This window comes from Microcaecilia unicolor, chromosome 1 (genome assembly GCF_901765095.1).
Source record: "Microcaecilia unicolor chromosome 1, aMicUni1.1, whole genome shotgun sequence".
Taxonomy (NCBI): domain Eukaryota; kingdom Metazoa; phylum Chordata; class Amphibia; order Gymnophiona; family Siphonopidae; genus Microcaecilia; species Microcaecilia unicolor.
The window spans coordinates 623,421,299-623,440,900 of record NC_044031.1 but is presented as its reverse complement, the minus strand read 5'-3'; the positions used below and the strand labels follow the sequence as shown (position 1 = coordinate 623,440,900).

General features: G+C 42.5%; 1 protein-coding gene across 1 annotated transcript in view; it reads left to right on the top strand.

Moving 5' to 3' along the window:
• Window positions 1-19,602, top strand: part of IQANK1 (IQ motif and ankyrin repeat containing 1) — a 180,950-nt gene that overhangs the window by 16,415 nt on the left and 144,933 nt on the right. Inside the window, 1 exon segment of the mRNA XM_030190104.1 lies at window positions 12,204-12,299. Within this exon segment, the coding sequence (XP_030045964.1) occupies window positions 12,204-12,299 (96 nt within the window).

Genomic DNA, 19,602 nt, shown 5'->3' with positions numbered 1-19,602 from the left:
ATTTCAGCCAAAGACGTTTGGCAGATCAGACACAGGAACGGGGAATGGGAGCAATGAGAGTATCCAGAGCAGAGGAGAGAATAGTATTATAGGAGGAGGCGGCCTCATTGACTGACTTGGATAACATAGTGGTTGAAAAGAGGTTTGAAACACTGGAGGATAGAGTGGAAGAGTCAATAGCTTGAAGATTCCTAAATGTGGAGATTGGACGGGACTGGGGGTAGGCTGTTTGAGTGTGAAAGTTATCAGATGATGGATGATGGTCAGAGAGGGGAAAAGCTGAGGTGCATGAACTGGAGAGTGAGCAGTTGGAGAAGAAGATAAGACCAAGATAGCGGCCATTCTGGTGAGTAGGGGTAGTGGAGCACAGTTGAAGATTGAAAGAGGATGGTAAAGCGAGAAACTGAAAAGCATGAGTCAAAGGGGTTATTAGCATGAATGTTAAAATCCTCATGAAAGAGGGAAGGAGATGAAGGTTCAAGAAAGAAGGAAAACCAGAGTCAAAATCAATGAGAAAGGAAGAAAGGGACTTATTAGGAAGTCGACAAATTCCTGTTACTCGGAGAGGCAGAGGAGTGAATAGATGGATGGAGTGGACTTCAAAGGAAGAAAAGCAGTAAGGCTGAGGTAGAAGAAGAGGTTGAAATCTACTACAGGGTGACTTTAGTTCCCTCCCACCCACTGTAACTCCCACCCATCCCTGGCCTGATCTCTGATTTCTAGACTTTTGAACCAATTAGGAGGTCAGAAATTTAATTAGGGCATTTCTCTCAGCCAGTTATTAGCTCTTAGAAATAGTCTACTTAGGTCCATAGAGGGAAACCCACTAATAACATTAAAAATAATAGTAAGAAAAACTAGCATATAACTAGCAATCTTAGGGAACTTTAGTTTACATATTCCTATTCCATTATCAACTTAAGAAATTATCAATAATTTCAGCAGTCCAGCAGCGAGATGGGGGCTATCTAGTCTTTTGCACTGAGTGTCACATGTTTGATTATCTCCCATTTGGTGAGAAGTCATATCTGTGTACTCAGTGCAAAGAGTTCCTAGCACTTAGGGAACAAATTTGATCCTTGGAAGCTAGAGTAGCAGACTTGGAGGAGCTGAGGCAGACAGAGAGGTTTATAGAGGAGGCCTACAAAGAAGTCTCACCTCCAGCCTGGCAACCTCTGTGCTGCCATGGAAGAGAAAGGTGTCCTGAAGAGACAGCATCACTGTGCAGAGCCAGGACCTGCCCTCTAGGGGATGCAATATCCTCTCACAGCAAGGATGTGTCTCCAGGGACTTTTGCCCAGGAGAAAAGGATTAGGACAACTGTTTTAGTTGGAGATTCGATCATTAAGCATATAGATAGCTGGGTGGCTGGGTTGCTGCTGGACATAAGGATCCCCTGTCTGGTGCAAAGGTCACTTGCCTGCCTGGTGCAAAGGTAGCAGACCTCATGTGTCACATAGTTTAGTTAGCTTATAGTTTATTTAAATTTACTAAATCGCTCAAGCTATCAAGGCAAAACAGAACGGTGTATAGACTAAAAATCAATTTGAAAGAGAAAAGAACTCCATTTAAGGACAGGAAAGAGAGGGAAGTTCACAAAGGAAAGCAAAAGAAAAAACAATAAAAGAGAGATATAAAAGAAAATAAAGATATAAAAGAATATTTAAAAAAAAGTCTATGTTCTGGTTGGCAGCCCCAGTCAGTCTGTCTCCCTGAAAGCCTGTCTAAACAGCCAGGACTTAAGATTTGCTTTAAAGGTCTTAAGTGATAATTCATTATGAAGTGAGATGGGAAGATTGTTCCATTGTGCAAGGGGAGAGGAAAAAGAATGCACAGTGTCTGTCTGAATCAAGGTGAGCAAGTTTTGGACCTGGCAGAACCAAACAATGATCATTTACTGAATGAAGGACCCTAACCGGTGAATAAAGAATAGTGAGACAGGAAAGATAATCAGGAGTACCTATCCTAAGGAATTTCCGGGTTTTGCTTCCACTGAAAGCAATGGAAGTAAAACCCAGACTGGCTCAATCTGTCCTCCTTTTTCTGGAGCCATATGGTAACCTTACCTTAAATGTTAGTAACACAATTTTGTAAGTGATCCGAAATTCAACAGGTAACCAGTGACTTTGCTTCAATAACGGTGTAATATGATATGAACAATAAGCGTGATAAAGTAATGTTATGGCAGTGTTCTGAAGGGTTTGTAATTTCTTTAAAGTGAAATGAGGTAAGCCTGCATAAATGATATTGTGGTAATCCAGACGTGACATAAAAAAGGAAAGAAAAAGCGAATGAAAACTATCATGATCGAAAATGTGATGAATAGCCCTTAACTAACAGAAAGTAAAGAAACAGAGTTTACATAAGTGTAAAATATGGGGTAAAAATGAGAGAGAGGAATCAAGATTTACTCCTAGGTAACAGTTTTGGAAAACTGAAGAGACTGATATACCAATAAGGGTAACAAGAGAGGACGGAGGGGATGTAGAGCCAGAAAACCAGCAGGCGGCAGCTTTGTCTGCGTTAAGCACGAGTTGATGATCAAAAAGCCTAGATAAGATTTTAGATGGTGCTGGGTAGGAGCTTGATGTCTTGGTACACGTGGGTACCAATGACATAGAAAAATGTGGGAGAAAGGTTCTCGAAACCAAATTCAGGCTGTTAGGTAGAAAACTAAATCCAGAACCTCCAGGGTAGCATTTTCAGAAGTGTTCCCATTCCACGCACAGGACCCAAGAGACGGAGCTTCGGAGTCTCATTGTGTGATGAGACAATGGTTCAGGGAGGAGAGTTTTAGATTTGGTAGGAACTAGACAACATTCTAGAAAAGGAGGAGCCTATTCCGAAAAAATTGGCTCCACCTTAAGCAGGATGGAACCAGGCTGCTGCTGGAATCGTTTAAAAAAGAGATAGAGCAGCTTTTAAACTAGAAACTGGGGGAAAGCCGACAATCGCTCAAAAGCGCATACTTCGGAACCAGATATCTTTAAAAAATATCAGCAAAAGAGGGAAGATAGAGCATTCTGATAGCAAGGTTGCAGTTAGTCCAGATTAGACCAGGTGTCTTTCCCGCCTAGCATCTCTAACTTCTGAACTGTCTCTGTCCCGGTGTCATATTGATCACCACTGCTCTTTCTCTTTTTCCCTTCCTTGCTTTTACCCTCTCTCTCTTATACTTCTAAGACATTGATTGTTTGTTTGCTGACTTGTGTGTTTATGTAGACTGTTGTAAGCCACATTGGTCCTGCCCGTGGGTGGGAAATTGTGGGATATAAATGCTGTAAATAAATAAATAAAGAGCAGACATTTTTAAGATTGCAAATTATCACTGTCAACTGCTGAGCAACTTGTAAATAGGAATAACATTGTTTGAAATAAGAAATAGGTGAGTTAGAATATATTACACTTAGTGGAAGGATAGATATAATAGGCATCTCTGAGACTTAGTGGAAGGAAGATAACCAATAGGACACTGTCATACCAGGGTACTGTATATCATAGAGGCCATGAAAGGGTGCAAATCATACATATTTCTAGTTTTTATTTTAATATAGCTATTTTGCTTTTCTTGAGCTGGGAACAGATCTGAAATTGCAAGATAGCTATAAAACTGTATTCTTTCCGGTAACTACCCTTCTAAGACTGTGGTTTGACATTTGGCCTATGCTAACTTGTGATAAGTTGCTGGTCAGCAACTAAGAGCCAGAAACTCCTATGACTAAGGACACCTGCAGTATCCATATAAACAATTAGAAGGAGAAGTAAGTGGGTGTGGGTAAAATTGTAGGCTCAGCAAGAGGGTGGAGGGGGCTAGTATAATGACTATGCATAACAAGGACATAGGTCAACCCATATCAAATGAAAACTTATGCTTTATATGACTGTCAATGCAATGAGGGAATAAATGATAGAAGCTGATGGAACGTGCTAGAAACAGGATTCGCCATAACAGGAAATAGAATATTCTGGAAAGATGCATATTCATTAGGTAGGAAGGGTAATTCTAATTAAGATAATGAAGAAAGGAAGAAAAAAAGTATTTAAGAGGAAATAGAACTGAGGATAGCGAGCCTCAATGTGTCTACATAAGCAAGTGGACATATTGACAGCTCCCAGGGAAAACTCTGTTTTTATTTGCTACATATTATACTCTACTGGGTTTTATTTGTTGATATTTCAGGCTTCTTTGACTACTTGAATAAACATTTATTATGTCCAATACTTATTTAGTAGCTAAAAGTTTTCTTGCCTGGGGTTCTGCATGGGGGGCAAGGGTCCTCCCTCCAGGAGACCTGTAGACGGTTACTCTTGTCTCAGAGGCAAAGACAGAAGTAGACAGTACATATTATATCGCAGTGATAGGGTAGACCAAATTGGTGGAGGGGTAGCATTATATTTATTTATTTTGCTGCATTTATATCCCACATTTTCCCACCTATTTGAAGGCTCAATGTGGCTAACAATATAATACAACTACAATCACATTGATGGAATCGAAAATCAGAGTATATATAACAGATAAGGTGCATAGGAACATTATGGTAATCATGTTAACGGAGAAAAATTTCAGAATTATTGCTGTTAAGGTTCATACGAAAATTATGTTGATTAAGGAGTGGGTAAATGGATAACAACATAACATAAAGATATAAGGACAAGGCATAATTGTCAGTAATTCAGATAAATGGATAACAACATAACATAATGATATCAGGACAGGGTATGATTATCGGAAATTAGGGTGTAGATAAAATAGGCAAAAGAAAGAGTTCCAATATACATTGTGTCTGGTGTAGTTTAGGAGTCAGATCGTTATGAGGGATCCATTTTTGAACAAGTAAGTCTTCAATAGTTTCCGGAAGGTCATCAAGTCGTGTGTTTTTCTTATAGTGGTTGGTAATTCATTCCATCGTTGTGTACAGATGTATGAAAAGCTAGATGTATGTATTGATTTGTATTTAAGTCCTTTGCAATTGGGATAATGGAGGTTTAAGAAAGTATGTGATGAACTTTTGTTGTTTCTCTCTGGTAGATCTATAAGGTCTGACATGTAAGATGGGGCATCTCCATAAATAATTTTATGAACTAAGGTGCATATTTTGAATGTAACCCGATCCTTTAATGGAAGCCAGTGCAATTTTTCTCTAAGGGGTTTAGCACTATAATATTTCGCCCTTCCGAATATTAGTCTGGCTGCGGTGTTCTGGGCAGTCTGGAGTTTCTTAATGGTTTGAACCTTGCATCCCACATATAAGGAATTGCAGTAGTCCAAATGACTCAAGACCAGTGATTGCACAAGTTTGCGGAATGTCTCTCTTGGGAAGAAAGGTTTTACTCTTCTAAGCCTCCACATTGCATAAAACTTTTTCTTAATAACATTTTTCACGTGGTTATCTAGATTAAGGTTGTGATCGATTGTTACACCTAAGAGTTTCAGGTTGTCCACAACAGGAAGAGTGTGATTTAGTATATTTATATTGGTATAGTTGATTTTATTATACTGCGATGATAATATAAGGCATTGTGTTTTTTCTGCATTGTGCTTCAGTTGGAATGCATCCGCCCATGAGTTCATAACTTGGAAACTGAGATTAATTTTATCTGCAATTTCAGACAAGTCATTTTTGTATGGGATATATATCGTCACATCGTCAGCATAAATATAAGGGTTAAGGTTTAGGTTGGATAAAGATCTGGCTAGTGGTAACATCATTAAATTAAAGAGGATCGGGGAAAACGGAGATCCTTGAGGCACACCACATTCTAGTCTCCATGGCAATGATATGATTGATTCAGATATTACCCGGTATGTTCTTGCCATTAGGAAACTATGAAACCAATTCAGTACATTACCTCCAATTCCAAAATATTCAAGAATGTTTAATAGGATGCCATGGTCAACCATGTCGAACGCACTGGATATGTTGAATTGTAAAAGAAGAACATTGCTCCCGTTTGCAATAATTTGTTTAAATTTGGTCGTGAGTGTTATAAGAACTGTTTCGGTGCTGTGATTGGCACAGAAGCCAGATTGGGATGTGTAATTGGTGGAGGGGTAGCATTATATGTTAAAGAGGGCCTTTCTTGTTGGCTGTTCCAGACTGGTCCAGACATTACACTTGAGTTATGCACGCCTACCAGCAGAAGGAAACTGAGAACACCTAAACTTTGCGTAGTATATCCCTCCTGTGTAGAAGCAGCAGATGGTAAAATTTGAGTAGTGTAATCCTCCTATGTAGATGCAGCAGATGGTAAATGTGCAGACTGGTCCTACAAGGTTGGACGATGAGAGTTCTCTCTGACAATGCCATAGTGGTGACCTATGTCAACTGCCAGGGCGGAATGAGGAGTGTTCAGGTGGCGAAGGAAGCTGCTGAGCTGTTCGCCTGGGCAGAGATCCATCTCGGAGATCTCTTGGCGATGCATGTGGCAGGCATGGAAAACATTCAGGCAGATGTTCTCAGTAGGATCACCATAGACCCAGCAGAGTGGAGTTTAAAATGTGCATCCTTTGATCAGATAGTTTGCATGTGGGGACTTCCAATTATGGACCTGATGGCAATGTTAGCCACTGCTCAGGTGAAGGCTGACTAAGGCCTCCTGTAAGTTTTTTCACCCTGGCTGCTGGTGGGTCAAGGGCTTCAGCACATAGAGAGCCATCCGGGTTTCGTGGTCCTAGTGGCACTGGATTGACCCTGGAGGCCACGACATGAGGCCCTTATCAGTCAGTTGGCGGCGGATCCCTTATGCCTTCAGAGGATGGAGTGGTTTTTGCTTCATGGTCCAGTCAGCATGTCGGATCTGTCTCTGTTCTCTCTTATGGCTGGGCTCTTGAGAGGGTGTGGCCACGAAAGAAGGGATTCATTCCAGTGATGATAGTCACCATGTTGCAGTCTCGTAAAAGATGTACACCCTTGGCATATGTCCGCATTTTGCGGGTCTTTGAGGATGGTGTCAGGATAGGATGTATTTGTCTTTTTGTGTGTCCGTGCCCCAGATTTTAGAGCTTCTCCTGACTGACTTTGAAAAGGGCCTCTCCTTGGTCTCCTTGAAGGTGCAGTTGGCAGTGTTGGCCTGTTTTCGGGGTCCAGTTCAGTTTCCTCACTGGATGTCATGTGTTTTGTTGAGGATGTCAAGCTTCTTTGGCCTCCTTGCTGACCATTAGTTCTTTCATGGGATTGAATTTTTTTTCTGCTCTAGTGCCAGTGCTGTTTAAGCCATTGTCTTCTTGTATGCTGAAAGATCTTACCTTGAAGGCGGTAATGTGGTTGCCATTATGTCTGCTAGGAGGTTGTTGGAGCTCCAAGCGTTGTCTTGCAGGGTGGCCATTTTTGTTGTTTTCTGTAGAGATGTTGTTGCGGACGGTTCCTTCCTTTCAGTCTAAAGTGGTGTCGCCTTTTCATGTGAGTCACTCTCTCTTCTGGTTCTTGGGGACCTTTCCAGGGACAAAGAGCAATGTCAGATGGCTCACCTTGATGTAGGATCCCGGTGGAATTGTGCTCTGATTTACTGATTGGTCATGCACGCCTTGAGACAGCCCACGGTAGCGAAACTCTGGCCACAGTCGGTGTGACTGACTTTACATGCACGTTTGTGTCTTCAACTGAATCAAAAGCTAAGTGTCATTTTTTTCTTTCACCACGATTTTGGGTGGATCCATTAAAATTTTAACTTTCTGTGGAGTTTTAGCAAGATTTATTATGAAAGGGTTTTTTATGCTGATGAAGAGATTTTGACCCAACTTAAATCCTCTTTACCCTGTAAATGTTTGTTGGGTGGAGGTGTGGGTGCAGAGGCTTTTTCCCTTTCTTACATTTTTTGCACTCCACAGGAATATAGTGTTGTAATAGTACTTTGCAGATTATATGAGGGAGGTTTCTATATTTTTTTGAGATTTACATACTCTCTTATCCTTTTATTTGCTGAACTTTAGTCACTTTGATGTATGACAGGTTTTGCTAGATTATTTTCAGAGGGCAGAGGACGAAGGAGATGTGCTGTTCAGATTGTTTGTCTTATTCGGAGACTGCAAGAAGGGTGTGGCAGCTTCCAAGGTGACACTGACAATATGGTTGAAGGAAACTATTTTTTTGGCCTACCTTCTCAGGGGCCGACAGGTTCCTTTGGAGCACAATGCTCAATCCATTCAAGGTCGGTGAATAGTTTGCTTACACCACAGGATATCTGTTGAGCAACAGTCTGGTCTTCCTTTCATAAATTTACAAGTCACAATCGGATTGATGTGCAGGCATGGCAGGATGCAGCTTTCGGTGCAGGCATTCTGTCTTTAGGGCTCCTTGGGTCCCACCTATGATTTTTACAGCTCTGGTACTTCCCACGTATAATGTCTGGACTGGTCTGGAACAGCTAACAAGGAAGGAGAAATTAGGGCTTACTTGCTAATTTTCTTCATTTTAGGCTTTCTAGTCTGGACCAGAACCCTCCCTTGGTTTCTGGCACATGGCAGATTCTAGGTGTGCAGGAGGCTAGTGAGGCGGTGTAGCAGTCTGTTGTTGGTGTGGTGTGCACATGTGGAGGTCTAGAGAGTGGTAGTTGAAGAAGTCTGGTTGTGTATATAGTTCTTTTTTTGGATAGCTATGGTTGCTCTGGTTGTTTTTAACAAAGAAAAAAGAAAAACAAAGAGATTGCCTAGCACGATATAGTCCCTTTCAGTTTGGTGTCTGGAGAACAGCGGAGTTTTTATGTTTCTGTGGTCTTTTCTGCTTTGGGACTGTCATACTGGCTGCCTGGCATCTGCAAAGGAGGGTTATACTACTCAGAGTTTAGGTGTTCTCAGTCTCCGTCTGCTGGTAGGCGTGCATAACCCAAGCATAATGTTGACTGGTCTGGAAAGCCTAAAGGAAAGAAAATTAGCAGGTAAGTCCTTATTTCTCCTTGAATCAAATAGAAATTCTGCAGGACTCAAAACACACCTTGGAATCCTTGTCCAGTCCAAATTCGGTTTGCTTGATAAAAAGCTTCAGCTGCTTCCAAAGCGTTCTTCGGTGTCAACTTAGGGCAGTGTTGTACCCACTGTGTCTTTGATGAAGGTAGTTCCTCAAGAAATAGTTCAAGGAGGACTAGGTTTGTTATCTCCAGGTCAGTCTTGCTGTCTGGTAGGAGCCATCTCCAGGCTAGCTCTTTGAACCTGTTTATCTTTCTGCCCTCTCCCAGGTATAAAGGTACTAGTTACCTGTAACCTGGAATGTCCAGGACTCCATGAACTATGATCCTAATGCCACCAGGTGAAGAGGCAGAAAGACACAGAAGGCCACAGTAATATGAGAATAATGAGTAATTGTTTATTACACTTACCAATCAGGAATACAATACCTTTTTGATGCTGCTTTTAACTCCTAACTTGTTCACTTGTTCAGAACCCTTATTTTCTCATCCTCACTTTAATATTCCCTTATCTCTTGTTTGTCCTGTTTGACTGTCCTAATTAGATTGTAAGCTCTGTTGAGTAGGGACTGTCTAGTACGTCTAGTAGCGCTATAGACATGATAAGTAATAGTAGTAGTAATTAGAATAAGTAATATAATTAATTCATTCTCATATGAGACAGCAACTGGGACACAAATGTGACCTCTGACATTAACTCTCTGATTGCCTCTATCCAGGATTCTCCTTTTATACCTTTTTCTCCCATAGGCTAGTATTGGAAATACAAAGTCAGCATATTCTAGTAAATTCTATCTTACAGAAGCAAAGCTCTTCCTAACATATTTGCTTATTTAGCACATTTATACCCCACGTTTTTCCCACAATTTTGCAGGCTCAAAGTGGCTTACAATGCGCTGAATGGCTATTGCCAGATCAGAGATGATATGGTTACAATCAAATTAGATAGAATAGTAGAAACAGGGAAAGTAATTAATAGGGAAAGGGTAAATGAGTCTAAAATGGTCCATAGATATGCTGGTAGGAAAAACTGCAGGTTATAAGTTGAATCCGAGGAGTAGGCTGAGCCTATCATAAGTAAGGTCAGTAAAGTTATCCTACTTTGCAAAAACCATCTTCCCAGCAACAAAAGTTAAATCTCCTTCATTATCTGCTTCCATGGTGAGCAGCAAATTTCCCCTTACATTACAGTATTCTCTTGCCACACATATCTTTGTTATGACTCCATATCTGCCTGTCTCCTCAACAGAAATGGCAAGCTGACATGAGACTCACATTCTGTGTAATTTCTTTTGATTTAACTTCTCAGTGATTCTTAACCTGTTCATAGCCTGTTCACAGAGGCTTAGTATTGCTCAAAATTCTCAGTTACTGTTGTAAAGTTATTTTATGGTTCATGACCTGCATGTCCCATATAAATAAACCAGTAGAAGAAACTTCAGAAATTCTCCTCAACTGGTAGAGACCCCTTCTGTAATCGCTGCCGGTAGGCCTCTGGGGTACAGTCTGCCCTCTCCACAACTGCGGCCTTCAGTTTCGCGTAGGTGGCCATCCCTTTGGAGGTAATGTCTTGAAAAGCAGTTTGTCTGCTACCGGTCAGTAAATTCCCCAAGCAAGCTGTCTATGATGCTTCCAACTAACCAGCCAGGTGGGCAGTTCTCTCAAAATTTGTCAGGAAATAATCTGGGTCATCTTCTGGTAACATCTTCGGTAATACTGAGACTGGAATCTGTAGCCTTGGTGCCTGTAGTGCTTGCATCATTTGAACAAGGGAGTTCTGTTGAGATTCCAGAGATCTCTGGGAAACCTGTTGATGCTCCCATTGCCTCTGCACCACTAGTTGTAGCTGTTGCTGGCCTTCCACTAATGCCTGGAGCAGTCTTTCCATGTTTTACCTATAACCTGAGTGCGTAAAAATGTACCTTCTGTGAGGGAAATAAAAGCCTGCCTGTTCAGCACTAACTATACTTTTCCAGCTCCTAACTAGGGCAGGGCTGGTTCCCTTAACCCATTGTTTCTGCATGGTAGTCCTACAAGGCTCAGAGCCTCGGAGGCTAAGGATTCTGGCTTCTTCTGGCAGGTTAAGCGCTTATATCCCACCGTCAGAACCATATGTAGTAACATGAACAAGGGTGGGCCCAGAGCTCAGTTAAATGTAACAATGTCCTTGTGTGGCCTTCTCCTGCAGGGCCACTGTGTACCTTACTGCCTCTCAGTACAGCAGCACATTTTACTTGTCCCTGGCCTGGTTCCTCAAAGTTACCAGTGTAGTCTCTAGCAATTACTCAGGTCAAAAATGCAAAATCTTCAAGGTTCCAAGTGGAGCTTGATCTACCTGACTGTCGCAGTTGCAGTTCACATATAGGTGGCGGAAGCGAATGCTGTGGGGTGTTACTTCCCTTTGGGCCTCCTTAACCTAGATATAGTCTTAGCTTATATACTTTGTAGACCATGCCCTCCTGGCTAGGGTTACCATATGTCCGAATTTACCCGGACATGTCCTCTTTTTGAGGACATGTCCGGGCAACCGGGTGGGTTTTGCCAATCTGCCCGTTTGTCCGGATTTCTGGACAAATGGGCAGGCTGGTGGGCGGACAAACGGGCAGATTGCTAGCCTCCCCTCCCCTTACTTACTACTGCCCTGGTGGTCTAGTGACCTCTTCCGCCTTCAGGGCAGGAAAGAGGCCCCTCTTTCCTGCCCGGAGCGCTGCCCTGCATGCATCCTTCCTGTTGCTGATCTCGGTGCCGATTCAAAATGGCCGCCGAAAGTTGAAGTGACCTCGCGAGACTTCAACTCTCGGCGGCCATTTTGAATCGGCGCTGAGATCAGCAACAGGAAGGATGCATGCAGGGCAGCGCTCCGGGCAGGAAAGAGGGGGCTCTTTCCTGCCCCGAAGAGGTCACTAGACCACCAGGGCAGTAGTAAGGGGAGGGGGCTGACAGGGAAGGGGGGTGACGGGGTGTGTGACAGGGGGGAGGGGAAAATGTGACAGGGGCGGAGCGAGGGCATGAAAGGGGGCGGGATGGGTGTGATAGGGGGCAGGACGGGGTGTGTGGTGGGGGCGGGGCATGTGTCCTCCTTTTTGGGGGACAAAATATGGTAACCCTACTCCTGGCTCCACCCCTCTTGTGTCACTTTCCCCCGGGCAAGACTATAAGTTTTAAGGTGGCTCTGACACTGTGAGGGAGTGCTGTCAAGGGAGAGGGGCAGCATCCTATAGACACAGGCATGTAAAACTACCAGGCCTTTCTGCAGTGTGATATTTCTAACTCTCAGCATTTTCTCACCTTACCTTCAGGTCAGCCAGTGAACGAGAAACCCCCCGCAAATCAGAAAGCAGGAGGGAAACTCACAAAGAAGAAAGAGAACGGTGGCCCTGGCCATGCAGGCAGCGGTAAGAGGTGGCAACAGGCTAGAGCCACAGCAGAATGAGAGTACAAGGCTTAATTGTTTTTAAAGCACATTGCAGGATGCCATGCAAACTGTCTTGTCATTACTAGGTACTCAAATAGATATCCCACAAAAAGGTCAGGTAGAGGCTGAACACCATTCCCTTAAAGAGAGGCGTTCACAATTACATGAGAGATATTGGCTGAGCAATGTGAGCAAAGCTTGCAGTGTTGCTTTCCATGCTGCATCTGCTTTGTCATGTGGCACTGTGTGTATTTATATATGTATCTCGTAAAATACCTGTTCTACTACTACTACTACTTATCATTTCTGTTCTGTGATGGGATAGTGTCTGTATGTGTGTGTGTATGTGGATCTCATGTTGCTGTGATGGCTCAGTGTGAGGGAAATTTGCAGTGCTTCTCTCTGGACTATGCACACTCTGTAGTGTGTGTGTGTGTGTGTGTGCACGCTAACATTTAAAGTTGCTGTTTTAGTGTTTACCATAACATCAGTGTAGAGCACAGCTAGTAGTCAAAGGAAGCCTCTGTTGGGAGTTTAACTATAAATCAAAGGCCAGGCCAGGGATGGTTGGGAGCTAAGGAGGATGGGAGAGAATTAATTAGAAGGCTAGAAGGATTAATTAGGGCATCTCCATCAGGCAGTAATTAGCTCTTGGCAATACAGGGGTCAGTATTCAGCTGCCAGTGGTTTTTTTGGCCACTGGTGACAGCATCCCTGGATTTTCAATGTCAGGCCATGTCCGGGACAGGCATTGAATATCCAGTTGCACATAGCCAGATAACACTTTTCCAGTTAAGTGTGGTATTCAGAATGTAACTGGATATTTATCCTGCTACCAGAGCGCTGCCAGAAGCACTGTTGTCATCCTTGCTGAAGTACTGCTTAAAGCGCTGCTGTTACAACTTCCAAAGTAATTGTATTCGTCTTGTTCAGAGAGGGTTGAGCGTGGGAGTTCACTCTGCCCCCTCTCTGACATCACCTGGAATGCGCTCTTAAGTGCAGCGTCTTCTTAAGCGTCTCTATTGATCCTGCTACCTTGAGTGCGCTCTTAAGCACAGCGTCTAGCAGCACACTGCCACTCGGGGCCTAAGTGGTACCTTAATTGTAAAATTAGCGGGTTGTTTAACTAAGGTATTCTATTGTACATTGGTAGTGAATCAGGAATATTATATAGTGTTCAAGCATATAGTTTGCTTAAATCTTTAGTGATTATGGGGTTGAAATTAGGGTTAAAAATTAGAATTTTGTTGATAATTTTATTGCTTTCTGCTTGTTGGTGTGGGGGTAAGGGGTACAATGAAAATTGTGGAGCAAACGTGGATTTTAGTTATTTACCTTCTGTCCTTTTTAATCTACGTAGGCAATGGCTGAATGATAATAATAGTAATAACGTTTTATTTAAGGAAACAAATTTAAAAGCTGAAATGAAAGAGTATTTGTTAGAAATCAATCATATAAGGGTAGGAAGAAGATAACAAGACCTTCTTTCCTGAGTAGGGTAAATCTAGTTCAGAATTACAAATGAGATAAGAATGAGGAAATTCAGCTTATGCCATGTTGCTATTTTAATGCAAGGTCAATATGTAATAAGAATTTAATTTTGAAGGATTTGATTGAGGATTTAGATGTGGGCATTGCTTTAATTACTGAGACTTGGTTATCAGATAAAGGAGGCCCCTTGTTAGTTAATCTGTGCCCTGCAGGTTATAAATTGGTTTATAACCCTAGAATTCAGAAAAAAGGGGAAGGACTGGGAATTGTTTAAAAAAGTGTTATAAACTTAAAATTAATAGAAGCTATAGTAGTACCAGGATTGGAAATAATGGTGTGTAAGCTTATAGATGATGCATTACAGGGTTTAGTGGGGATAATTTTAGTTTACCGGCCACCAGGTCCATGGCTTCAAGTAGAAGCTCAGTTGGTAGAATGCATAAGTACATAAGTAATGCCACACTGGGAAAAGACCAAGGGTCCATCGAGCCCAGCATCCTGTCCACGACAGCGGCCAATCTAGGCCAAGGGCACCTGGCAAGCTTCCCAAACGTACAAACATTCTATACATGTTATTCCTGGAATTGTGGATTTTTCCCAAGTCCAGTGGAGAGAATGTGTGTTGGTCTTACTGAGGTGGCACCAAAACATCAGAAAGGGTTTTAGAGCCTAAATCATGACACACTACCTCTTGAAGGATCTACATATAGAGCTTATGCATTTCTAAGGTCTACACTGGCATGGTATGGTATGGGAAAGGGGGTGGGGAAATACTACTGGAGAGGAAGAGGGAGTGCTGGGTAAGGAGGAAAGAAGGAAGGAAGGGAGAAGGAGCTGACCTTTTTGGTAATAACCATAATGCATATGTATGAGATCTCATACATACTCATTATGGTTATTCCCAAAAAAGCCAGCTCTTTCTCCCTTCCTTCCTCCGTATTAGCATATTCATTTGCATATATATATATATATATGCAAATGAATATTCTAATATGCCCCACCCCATCCTTTGCCCCCCCAAATGAAAAAGTCAAACTACGCCCATGGATAGGAGGCAAGGTGGATTAGGAATTGGTTATTGGACAGAAAACAGAAGGTAGGGTTAAATGGTCATTTCTCTCAATGGAGGAGGGTGAACAGTGGAGTGCCGCAGGGATCTGTACTGGGACCGGTGCTATTTAACATATTTATAAATGATATGGAAATCAGAATGACGAGTGAGGTGATCAAATTTGCAGATGATACAAAACTATTCAAGGTTCTTAAAACGTGTGGACTGTGAAATATTGCAGGAAGACCTTAGGAAATTGGAAGACTGGGTGTCCAAATGGCAGATGAAATTTAATGTGGACAAATGCAAGGTGATGCACATTGGAAAGAATAATCTGAATCATAGTTACCTGATGCTAGGGTCCACCTTGGGGGTGAGCGTTCAAGAAAAAGATCTGGGTGTCATCGTAGATAATACGCTGAAATGTTCTGCTCAGTGTTCGGCGGTGGCAAAAAAGCAAATAGGATGCTAGGAATTAATAGGAAAGGGATGATGAATAAGACCGAAAACACTATAATGCCTTTATAGCACTCCATGGTGCATCCGCACCTTGAGTATTCCATTCAGTTCTGGTTGCCATATCTCAAAAAGATATTTCAGAATTAGAAAAGGTTCAAAGAAGAGTGACCAAAATGATAAAGGGAGTGGAACTCCTCTCGAATGAGGAAAGGCTAAAGAGGTTAGGTCTCTTCAGTTTGGAAAAGAGACGGATGAGGGGAGATATGATTGAGGTCTAAAAAATCCTGATTAGTATAGAATGAGTAGAAGTAAATCGATTTTTTACTCGTTCCAAAAGTACAAAGATTAGGGGACACTCGAGGAAGTTACATGGAAATACTTTTAAAACAAATAGGAGGAAATATTTTTTCACTCAATGAATTGTTAAGGTCTGGAATTCTTTGCTGGAGGATGTGGTAACAGTGGTTAGCGTATCTGGGTTTAAAAAGGTTTGGACAAATTCCTGGAGGAAAAGTCCATAGTCTGCTATTGAGGCAGACATGGGAAGCAACTGCTTGCCCTGGGATTTGTAGTTTCCATGATTTGGGTTTCTGCCAGGTACTTGTGACCTGGCTTGGGCACTGTTCAGAAAACAGGATACTGGGTTACATAGACCATTGGTCTGACCCAGTTTGGCTACTCTTATGTTCTTATGCCACGACCGGCGGCGACTCTTGGGGCGTGGCGGCGGACCGAAGAAAAGAGACAGGAGCACTGAACACGCGGCCGAAGAGCGAGGTCTCGGAGCGGTAAAGGTTTGCAGAGTGGAGCAGGGTTGGACCAGCTGCAGCAATGACTATTGGGGCGTGCAGCGTGGGGCCTGAACGACTCGTGGCCAGAAAACGCTATCCTGCGTTCCACAAACCAGCCACTACCGCTGATTTGCGAGTGGACCGTGACCACTGGGAGAGCGACCCAGCCGACTTCAGGAGTCTGCCGGCACTGCAGGCATCCGAGGAAAGCCCTTCTTTACAGCCTAATTACAGTAGATGTACAGACCAGCAGCACCCAGGTCAGTCCAAAACAAGTAAAGTCAGGAACAACACAGTTTATGCCTAATAGTTCCACCACCCCTGGGATTTCATCTCTGAGTTTGAAAAGCAAAACCATGCGCATTCCACGTGGCTGACTCTTGGACGTAGGGATGAGGCAAACGGCGACCCCGAGATGCTACACCCTCCAGTTTCTCCAGCTTGAATAACCCCACCTGAACAATCATTGCCTCTCTCAACAGTACCACGGCCTCTCTCAGATACCTACCTCCAACCATCACCACAGCACCCAGAATTACGGAGTCTCTGAGTCCCGGGACAACACCCCTGAACATCTGACAGTGAGTAAACTATCTATATCCATTTACGAAACAAATTTCAGATAAGTAAGAGACTCAGATGCGCTCTAGTGTGCCAATACCTCCTCCACTGATACCGACTTTCCACAGTCGAAGCAAATAATAGACAAGAGTCTTCTTAAATAAAAACCTCACCCTAGAACTATACCCCCCCCCCCCCCCCCCCCCCACTGGACACAGGCTACTAGCAGCCTAGACTACACCGATACCAAAATGAATACAGTCAAACTGCTCCTAGCAATCTGCTCTTTATCATTCATTCATCAAACACCATCCATTCCACTCACAGAAAACAATATCATATCCATCCTACAGAATCACCAAAGACAGATCAGACACTCCACACCTCACCAAACTGGTATTAACCAAAATAAAGGAAGAATACCAACATGCGGACAACATCACCAAAACAGAAAGAAATTTCACAACAAACACACACTTACCAAGAAACGACAACTAACCAAAATCCACATGATACCAAACATAGAAACCTTATACCAAAAAATCCAAGTGGGATACATCAACGCCAGATCCGTGGTAAACAAAACAACAACAATAAGAGACTAGATTGCATCAGAAAACCTCGATCTAATCTTCATAAATGAAACCTGGATCCACGATCAAAAGGATCCCATAATCCTGGACCTCTGCCCTCCAGGATACAAAATCACTCACTAGACCAGAAAGGAAAAGAGAGGTGGAGGTATAGCACTAATCTAGCGCTCCGAGTGCACCACCAAAACCTCTGCTGAGTCCATTACAACCCAACTTGAGATTGCCTCAATTAGAATCCACAATAAATCCCTGCTTGATCGTCTGAACTGTGTCTTGTTTTACAGACCACCCGGTAACTGGAACGAAAGCCAATCAAATTTCACGGACTTCATCGCAAATACTTGCGTAACTAACTCAAACATAATAGTGCTAGGAGACATAAACCTTCACCTAGAAGATCCAAACTCCAACAATATTTATTTATTTATTTATTTATTGCATTTGTATCCCACATTTTCCCACCTATTTGCGGGCTCAGTGTGGCTTACAATAAGACATGAATAATAGAAATACATTTGTTACGACTAAGTTATGGATTACATTGAACAGAGTTGTGCGAGACATTCGAATATCAATGGGAGTATAACAATGGGACATCAACATAGAAACATTAGAAGGAGACAATAGGAAAAAAGGGCATTGAAAGTATCACGGTACATTGTTCCGTAGGTAGGTGAATGATTGACTGGATAAAGGGATGTGGGATCAGAAGTGGAAGTGTATTGAGTTGGTGAACAGTGAGTGTGGTTTCTAAGTGTTTTGGCTTTTTCCGTAAGTTTGTTCAAACAGGTGAGTCTTTAGTAGTTTACGGAAGGAGGCTTGTTCGTTAGTCGTTCTTAGGTTGCGCGGTAGTGTATTCCAGGACTTCGTGCTCATGTAGGAAAAGGTTGACGCGTATATCGTCTTGTATTTCAACCCCTTGCAAGTTGGGTAGTGAAGGTTGAGGTGAGTTCGGGATGATCTTTTGGCGTTTCTGGGTGGTAGGTCTATTAAATCAGTCATGTACGCTGGGGCTTCACCGTAAATGATCTTATGGACTAGTGTGCAAATTTTAAAAGTAACGCGGTCTTTGAGTGGAAGCCAATGTAGTCTCTCGCGCAGTGGTTTTGCCCTTTCATATTTAGGTTTTCCGAGGATGAGCCTGGCTGCTGTGTTCTGGGCTGTTTGAAGTTTCTTCAGTATTTGCTCTTTGCAGCCTGCGTATAATGAGTTGCAGTAATCCAGGTGGCTGAGGACGAGGGATTGCACTAGGCTGCGGAAGACGAATCTTGGGAAGAATGGTCTTATCCTTTTCAGTTTCCACATGCTGAAGAACATCTTCTTGGTTATGTTGTTTGCGTGAGTTTCAAGTGTTAGGTGGCGGTCGATAGTCACACCGAGGATTTTTAGCGTTTCTGAGATTGGAAGTTTTAGGTTTGGTGTGTTTATCACGTTGTATTCGGTTGTGTTGTATTGGGAGGTGAGTATCAGACATTGGGTCTTTTCTGCGTTTAGTTTCAGGCGGAATGCATCTGCCCATGTGTTCATGATATGTAGACTTTGATTGATTTCGTTGGAGATTTCTTTGGTGTCTTGTTTGAATGGGATGTATATTGTCACATCATCGGCGTATATATATGGGTTGAGGTTATGGTTTGATAGGAGTTTCGCTAGAGGGATCATCATTAGGTTAAATATGGTTGGTGAAAGAGGTGATCCTTGTGGGACTCCACATTCAGGTATCCATGCTTTGGACGTGGTTGAGTTTGATGTCACTTGATATGAACGCAGGGTTAAGAACCCCTTGAACCAGTTCAGGACACTTCCTCCGATGCCAAAGTATTCAAGTATGTGTAGTAGGATTTCATGGTCAACCATGTCAAAGGCGCTTGACATGTCAAATTGTAGGAGGAGTATATTGTTGCCGGTTGCAATTATTTGTTTGAATTTGGTCACAAGGGTGACTAATACTGTTTCTGTACTGTGATTCGCACGGAATCCTGATTGGGCAGCATGCAGTATCGAATGTTTGTCTAGATAGTTTGTGAGTTGTTTAGTTACCATGCCTTCGGTTATCTTGGTTATTAGTGGTATGGATGCTATTGGTCTGTAGTTCGTTATTTCGTTCGTGTTCTTCTTTGTATCTTTAGGAATTGGTGTGAGTAAGATTTTTCCTTTTTCTTTTGAGAAGAGTCCATTTTGTAACATGTAGTTTATGTGGTTTGTTAGGTTTACTATGAATTTTTGAGGAGCAGATTTCATGAGGTTATTCGGACAAATGTCTAGTTTGCAGTTGGATTTGGCATATCTTTTGAGAGTTTTAGAGATGAGGTCTTCTGATAATAGTTCAAATTCGGT